At 52.4% G+C, this 7988-nt stretch overlaps 1 protein-coding gene across 2 annotated transcripts; it reads right to left on the bottom strand.

The window, feature by feature from the left end:
* Nucleotides 1-226: 226 nt before the first annotated feature.
* LOC121109980 (PHD finger protein 7-like) lies at nt 227-3810 on the bottom strand. 2 transcript variants are annotated; one of them, XM_040696234.2, is made up of 9 exons: nt 3687-3810; nt 3269-3360; nt 3072-3173; nt 2751-2875; nt 2399-2561; nt 2196-2302; nt 1876-1989; nt 1631-1749; nt 227-1486 (listed from the first exon to the last, which is right to left on the bottom strand). In XM_040696234.2, exons 1-9 carry the CDS (start codon nt 3727-3729, stop codon nt 834-836), a joined length of 1518 nt encoding a protein of 505 aa, XP_040552168.1. In that variant the 5' UTR covers nt 3730-3810; the 3' UTR covers nt 227-833. The 2 variants fall into 2 exon arrangements, with proteins under 2 accessions (XP_040552168.1, XP_040552167.1); XM_040696233.2 differs by having other exon boundaries at nt 2196-2561.
* Nucleotides 3811-7988: the final 4178 nt, after the last annotated feature.

Raw genomic sequence — 7988 nt, 5'->3', positions numbered from 1 at the left:
CTGGAATTCACTGTTTATGGTCTTTTTGTATAGTATTTTCACTACAGATCTAAATGATTCTTTCTGCCATCATTATAGGTAGTATACATGGGAAGAAAAGAGGATGCATTCTTACATTATTTATTTTGTTTTTGTTTTTTTTCCATAGAAGTATAACTCATAATAATTTAGGTATAGACACTGTGTTCGTTTTTTCCTTTTTTTTTTTTTTTTTTCCCAAGAATATTTTAAGACAAATCTGAGATTATTATTAACATTGAATGGACAGACTTTGGGATAGAAATTAGTGGTTCAGGCAGTTGATGCGCTGTAGCATCCCCAAAGCAGAACCTCTACTCGGACCTGCTGGCGCTGCAGCAGTGCAGGAGGAGAGCCCAGGCAGGTCCTGGCCCAGCCCACAGATGGCTGGTGGGGGAGGCTGCCTGCACGCTCTGAACGCAGAGGCTGCCCCAAGGCCAGAAACACCCCCAGAACAGGGCTGCCCGTGCTAGCACGGCCTTGGCCTGTGGGCATTAGGAGATGTTGAGCCCCAATGGAGTTGGAACCCAGCTCTGCGTAGAGCCACGCAAAGGGAAGGATGGTAGAGGGGCATAAGTGCTAGGGAGAAGACTACCCTGTGGTTCCGGCCCTGACTGCATCCCACCTTGGGAAAGGCAGAGAAGAACAACACTGACAAATGTCTATGAGATCTCTAAGTTTTATTGTGCTGGCCTCTGAGGACCAGAGCCAGCACGCGGGGCTCGCATCCGGCGACTCACGAGAAACCTTTGGGGCCGGCTGTGGGTGTTCTCAGCCTGACGAGCCCAGGAGCAGCTTTGCACCTGGGCCGGCCCTCATCGCCTGGACTGGCTCCTGTGGTGTCTTTGGAGCTGGCCCCGGGATTCTGCAGGCCCACGGCCCACAGGGGAGCGGCTTCTTGCCCGGGCCTGCTCACGCTGCCTGGACTGGCTTCTCTGATGAGCCGCGGTGGAATCCCTTGAAGACCCCAGTGCTCCCCGTCTGGTGTTGAGCTGGGAGCCACCCTCAGCCCTTGGAGCTGGTGCACGGCTCCTCCTGGAGCACCTTTGGGGATGGCTGTGGGAATCCGGGGCCTGAGATTGTATTGGAGAGCGGCTTCGTGTCCGAGTCCGCTCTCCCTGTCTGGACCTGCGGCTGCCAACTGCCAGGGAAGCCCTTGAGGACAGCGATGCCCTTTGACTGGCAGATGTTGGGGTGCATCTATCAGCAGCACCCGATGGAGCCGCAGCTCGGCTGCTCCCACGGCAACGTTGGGGATGACTGTAGATGTCATCATCCCCATGGCCTGTCCCAAGCTGGCTGGACAGGCTGCCGCTCTCAGGCACCTGGGAGCTGTGAACCGGCCCTGATGGTGCCGGGCTGGCTGTGCTGGAGCTGCCGCTCTCGGGTGCTGTGGAGCCGTGGGATGGCAGCAGACCACGTTGGCTGGCGGTGCTGGGGCCGGTGACCTCTGAGATGACACTGGAGGCTGTAAGGGGAAGCAGGGTGGTCAGCAGGACAGGCCTCCAGCCCAGGCTGCAATCCGCCCTGGGCCAGAGAGACGTTGGCCAGGCTGCCCTATGGACCCGCTGCCAGGCCTTGCCTGGCCCCCACCTGGCTATTTGCCTCTTACCGGTGCCCATGCCAGCACAGGCTTTGCACTCCCAAGCGTCTGCGTTGTTGCTCAGGTAGGAGCAGCGCCGGTGAGTGCCTTCCGCAGCACAGGAGCTGCACAGGAGCAGCTCCCAGGGCCTGGGGAAACAAACGGGTTGGGGCTGTGAGGACAAAGTGCGCCAAGCCAAGGAGGGCTTGTTCCCCTAGCCTGTGACGAGGCTGAGATCCCATTCGTAGCCCCGCAGGGCTGCTGAGGTAACTCACCCCTCTTCCTCTGCCTGCCCCCTGCCCTGTGGGGAAAGGCACTCGCTGGCATCGCAGCGCCCGTGTCTCAATCCCAGCGATGCGTATGCGTTGCCGTCCTCCCACATTGGTCCGCTGCCAGAGAATGGAGAAGATGTGATGAGCCCCCGCTGCCCCTGGACTAAGGCTGATCCAGAGCAGCCCCGCTCTTCCACTCCAAGCCCATTTCCAGCTTCTCCTTGAAGCTGAGGGCAGCAAAGGGCTCGGCCTTCGGGAGCGGTCCCTGGGCAGGCGCAGCTCATATGCCCTCATGTCTCGAGAGCCAGCAGGGAAACACCAACCTGAGAGGGATTCGGATGCCCATGACGAGCATGTCGGATAGAAAGGCATCCGCATCTCGGCAGAGGGGGCACTGAAAGCAGTTAACGCCTGCACGGATGGCCTGTCCCTGTAGCAGAAACACGATCAGTGGGAGCGGGAGCAGGCTCGGGTGCTGCCGATTGCCCGCTGCAGCTTGCCCGCTGGTTGAGGGGAGGGCTCCTACCTGGATGCAGGCCCGGTGGAACCAGGCGTGTTTGCAGGCTGGGCACACCAGGGTGTGGTAGGACTTCTTGTCCCCCACTGGCTCCATGCAGATAATGCAGTTGGTATCCTGCGCTGGAGCCACCTCCGCAGCCTGCTTAGGGCTGTGCTTCTGGCAGAATGAACTGGGGGAAGACGGAAGGGACGGGCAAGGTGAGAAGAGCTGTGAGGAGGGCAGAGGAACAGGAGGGAGCCCCAGGCCGTGGCTCTGGCTCTGCAGGCTAAAGAGAGGTTTCACGGCGGGTTCCTCACTGCCTTGGCTGGTATTGCCAGCAGGGGTTGCAGGCTCGCAGGCGACGCCTGACAGCCCTTACCTGTACTCTCCAAAGTACTGGGTGACACAGTCACCCTCCCGGGCGCAGGGGAGATGGAAACTGTGTTCACAGCCCGCCTCTGCACAGGTGATGGGGGCCCCCGTCTCGCCACAGATGAAGCAGTGCTGGAAGGAGCAGAGCAGCGCCATCAGGAGCAGGCTCGGGGCCTTTGCTGCTGGCCCCGCACCTCTGGGCAAGGCACAGGACACAGGAGGCAGGCACTGGAGCTGGCTGGAAGGGCCGGGATTGCTTCCTCGGGACCAGACTAAGCCTGAGGAGCCTCTCTTGGCACAAACCAGCCTGCTCCGGTCAGGTCCTCACCTTCCGCTCTGCCTCCCGGACTACGCGTTGGACGTCTTCAGGGGACACCTCTGCAGTTCTGCCCACTATTGTGGCCTGCTGGAAAAGGCCGTTGGAAAATGCCTGCTCAAGACAAAAGAGCAGGATTGTGTGAGGACAGGAAGGAAGGAACCGTTGCTTGGAGGAAGGTGAAAGGAGGGAGCCTCAGGGGAGCTCACCATACAGAACGCATGGGCACACATCCCAAAGTCCAGCTGCTTGGACCCACAGATGTCCGGGTCGGCATCTGTCTGGCCGCACAGCATGCACGCTGGAGAGGAGAGAGCAAACGCAGTGAGCAAGGTGCAGGGCCAGCTGTCCCTGAGGGCTGTCCCCAGGGGCCTGCTCTGTGCCTGCTCTGCTGGATGCGGGGCAGGGCTGGAGGCTGTGCAGGGGAAGGGGGCACTGCGGGCCCACCAGTCCCAGCAGGCAGCCAAAGCCCAAGCAGGTCACCCCTGGCCAAGGAGCAGAGGGGTCCTGACCGCCGTGGCTGGGGAGTCCCAGCCCAGCCCCGCCTACCCGCTCAGCCACAGGCAGAGCCCCAGCACTCCTCTGCCTGGCAGCGGGGAGCTGCGGGCAGGGATACTTGGCTCTCACCTGGCTCCCTGAAGATGGGAGCCCCCCACGTCCTCGAGCACATGGCGCACGTCGACAGCGAGCACTTGCAGAGTTCCTGCTCCGGCAGCGCTGGGCTTACTCCTCTGCACGCTCCTCTGACAACTCTGAGGGAGAAGCAGGATGAGGGTGAGTTTACAGCTCCGGGCCCCGATGGGTGGGAGCCCTCCTCCCGCTGTCAGCCTCAGGCAGCCCCTTCCTCCCTGCCCTCTCCGCACCTTGCCAGGTCGCACTGACGCACGGCCAGAGCTTGGCAGCCTTTGTTGCGCTCGCAGCCCCGTGGGTCACAGTGGCCGCTCCCTGGCACCGACTGTGACAGAATCGCCACCGCCCAGGGGGGCGGAGGGGGGGTGTGAAGGTGGCGGCCCTCGGCACCCAAGCAGGCAGGCGTCGGCTCTGGGCAGACCGAGGGGCCGGGTGCTGGCCATGCTGCAGGAGGAAGGATTGCTTCCCTCCACCTGCTGGCAGTGCTCCCCGTGCCAGAGGCCCGAGTGGAGCTGTCCGTTGGGCAGGGCTGCAGCCCTGGAGCCACCCGAGGGCAGCCTTGCTCTTCCACCCCGGCACAGCGCTCATGGACAGCAAAGGGCCAGGCCTGCCGGAGCAGCAGCAGGACACCAGCCCGAATGTGGTTGACATCGCCATGTTGTGTTGTCTGAACACGCTCAACGTGGGGATCTTGTTTCTGCGGCGGGGGCACTGGCAGCAGAGAACGCCCGTGCTCAGGGCCTGTCCCTGCTGCAGAAGCACAGTTCTGGGGAGCGGGGCCTGGTGCTGCTGAGTGCTGCTGCACCCACAGGACGAGGGGTGGGCTTCTCCCTGATCGCTGCCCCTGTGGAACCAGGCGTGTTCGTGCTGCTGCAGGAACTGCGTGACACACACAGCCTCCTGACACAACCGGAATGTTTTAATAAAAATGATATAAAAATAACGACAGTTTTTGTCTTCTGTAACCTAACTGTGATGTGTATTTTATATGTCAGTATGGATTAGGCAAGCCATAGGGTTGGACACGCATGCTTTAAATGATTATTGCTGCACAGAGCAGCAAATTCTACTTGTTGGGTGCTTGATTTTCATTGCAATACACATACGAGACCTCGGAAAGACTTAATTGCTGTGACACAGCAAGTTAACAGTGTGCGGTTTCCCAGTCCTTTCTTTCCTTTTGTTCAGTGCTTTGGGCACGCAGCGGAGATGTTTTTATTTCATTTTTGACTTTGTAATGTGTATGAATTCAGTGATACATTTGTAAGTTTCTGAGCTGCAAGCTGTGCTCGTGATTTCTGTGGTTCCTGTGGGCTATGTCCAAGGCAAAGTTTTCTTGAAAAGGAGCAAAGCAAGCCTCAGTATGACTTAAAAGTTGTGCTTTCTAAGAACAAACACTCATCTTTAGCTGCCGAGTGCATTTACTGTGGTAGCTACGCTATAAGATCAGAGAGATTGTAAAGAACTTGTCTTAGATTTCTTACACCGAACAATGGTGAGGGCAATCTTGATAAAGGCAGATGTTTTGGTTAAAAAAAAATAAAAAGTGGTGAGCTCTAAACCTATTCGGTCAAATATTCTTATTTGATTATTTGCAAAAGTAGGCAGTGGCTAAAACACCCATCGCATTCAGACGTTTATGCACACTCTCTTTCTCCATCCCTTTTCACCCAGGGAACCTTCATCTTTGTTTCACCCAAGGAACAGAATGTTTAATAAATAATGCATTGTTAATTGGTTCCGTTAAGTGAGTTGAACTCCTCTTGATTTTAATTTAGAGTAAACGTGTTGATTTTCCAGTGACAGAGTTGGAAGACCTTCCTTCCTGTAGAATTTTTCTTCTCCCCCAGAGCCTTGCCGGGAATACTGAATTTCAGTAGTGGAAAGCAGCTGTTAAAGTTCGGGCTGAAGCTTTGAATGAGCAAAGTTATTTGTTACTAATTTTATATTTCTGTTTTTGTAATTTCTATACGTGAATATTAGCATAGATATGCCAATATAGCTCATGTGACGCATTTGGCAGTGACTTGTGCTGTGTAAAGCGGCTGCTGGACTCTCTTATTCCCTGTCCTGTTGTCAAATGGAACAATGCCTCTGTCAATGACTCGTTTTTGGGATGCTGAAAGATCTGGTCAACCATGTTGTTCCAAGGAAATCTATGTAATACAAGCAAACGTAGACCTTGCCTAGATATGTGCTGCGTAAGTAACACTAATATATGTCTTAAAAGGATTAAAGGCTTTACTTATTTTTTTTTCCCGGTAAGTTACTACTGCCGGGAATCACCTCTTTCGACTGTTCTTAGAAAGACGCGTTTGGATAACTGGAATTCACTGTGTATGGACTTTCTGAATAATGCTATCACCACGGATCTATATGACTATTTGTGCCATCATTATGGGAAGAAAAGAGGATGCAGCATTCTTACGTCATTTATTTTCTCCTTTTATTTTTATTTTTTTTTTCTCTGAAATATAATTCATAATACTTTAGGTGTAGACACTTTTAAAAATTATTTTAATTTTTTGAGTTTAAGACAATTTCTAGATTATTATTATTGAATGACATCTAGCACTGTTTTGAACGTTCCATAAGTTCTTGTCACCAACAGGGTAGCAGAGAACTGGCAAGGCTAAGTTATTTGATGTGTTTAAAAATCCATGTGTCAAGTTGCTTTACATGAAGGTACTTAGTCATGAGTGTAGGATCTGAAGTGTTGTCAAGAAGTATCCTCCGCTTAGAATCTATCAATTAAATGCAAATATAAATGCCCAGTAATATTGCAGAGGACTCCCATTGTGTATGCCAGCTTACGGCTATTAGTTCATAAGTGTTCCCTTTGACAGCGAAGAAAAAAAGAACGGATATTTTGAAGAATATTGGAAGGTGCTATAGAAACACAGAGCAGGCAGTCAGAAAAGCCTGGGAGAGCTTTCATTCAGAGCACTAACTGTTCACCTGTAGCCAAACGTTGGTGTGCGATCAGTACTGGCCGGGCTGCAACCAGGACCTGAGGAGGGCGCAGTGTAGTGCTAACTTAAATTATGGCAAACCATTTTATGAATTTTGATGCACTGGATAAACACAGTCCCATGAACAGCAAAAAATATGCACCTGTGCTTTCCGTTTTGATTAAGGAATTTGAGAATGGGTTTCAAGAGTGCCAAAAAAATGACTGCTTTTTTCAGAATATTTGTGAATCCAATGTCGCTTGACCTAAATGCATTCTCAGATGGAATGTTTGGAGTTGCCATCAGATATTCAACTCAAAAAGTGGATCGCGTCTCTTCACCAGATTCCCATCAGCCCCATCCCACCAGTGAAAAAGTCTCTGGCTTCACAATCGTGCCTTGTTCATGTCGTCGCTTTATGGCACTACATACATTTGGAACTATTTTCAAGAAGGAAGCACAGGAAGGGTAAAATTTCATCAAAAAGATCTGATTAACAACACCTTGAGTCCTCCCTAAGAATTGTAACCACTTCCATTAAACCAGACTGATGCATTAGTTTTACAACGACTACACTGTTGTATCCCACCATTTTTATATTTTTTGTTGCTCTCTTATTTGAAGGTATTTCAATGAAAAAAAAAAAAAAAAAGAATCCGTTGGTTACGTACATTAGCTACGTTGCATATATTATAAGCAGCCCAAACAATTCTTCTTCACTGAAGAAGAAATCACAGCCTGTGATGTATGTTTGTTTTGTCATCACTCAAGGACATAGGAGCGTGGGGATCGAGAGAAAGGAGGCAATGCGTCAAACACCAGAGCAAAGTCAAAACAGGTACGGCATGCTTTCTTAGGTTAGGTATGACAGGATGGTGTAGATGATGAATACCAAATTATGGACCGATCGTGAAACCTTTGTGCGCTTACGCTGTTAAAGGAGAAGGAGAATTTTTGGAACGGAACCCAGAATGCCAAACTGCCTTTCTTCAATTGAAAGCTGCTCTAGCACTTCCCAGTCTGGAAAAGCCTTTTGAATGACACGTGCACAAAAGGTGTCACAAGGTGCCGGAAGTGCTAAAAGAACACACTGGGTCCTGGAAGAGGCCGGTGGGATATTTCTCTAGATAACTGGACCAAGTAGGTAACAGGTGGCCATCGTGTGTACGAGCAGCGGCAGCAACGGTGTTGCTCATACAGGAGCAATAGAGTAGTAGAGGATTCTGCCCCTCTCCTCTGCTCTTGTGAGAGTAGTGCATAGAGTTCCGGGGCTCCCAACACAAGGAGGACATTGGAGCAGGACCAGAGGAGGGCCACAAAGATCATCAGAGGGCTGGAGCACCTCCCC

The sequence above is a fragment of the Gallus gallus genome, chromosome 2 (assembly GCF_016699485.2).
Source record: "Gallus gallus isolate bGalGal1 chromosome 2, bGalGal1.mat.broiler.GRCg7b, whole genome shotgun sequence".
In the NCBI taxonomy this organism is placed as follows: domain Eukaryota; kingdom Metazoa; phylum Chordata; class Aves; order Galliformes; family Phasianidae; genus Gallus; species Gallus gallus.
The sequence above is the reverse complement of the archived record's forward strand: the minus strand, read 5'-3'. Positions and strand labels throughout refer to the sequence as shown.

Bases quoted from the DNA above. Each gene is read 5' to 3' on its own strand.
- LOC121109980 (XM_040696233.2), bottom strand. From the start codon at position 3,729: ATGTGCTCGAGGACGTGGGGGGCTCCCATCTTCAGGGAGCCAG. The intron at 2,562-2,750 runs GTAAGGGCTGTC...GTCTTCCCCCAG, and splicing joins CAGTACTTTGGAGAGTACAG to TTCATTCTGCCAGAAGCACA. The intron at 1,990-2,195 runs GTTGGTGTTTCC...ATTCTCTGGCAG, and splicing joins GGCATCCGAATCCCTCTCAG to CGGACCAATGTGGGAGGACG.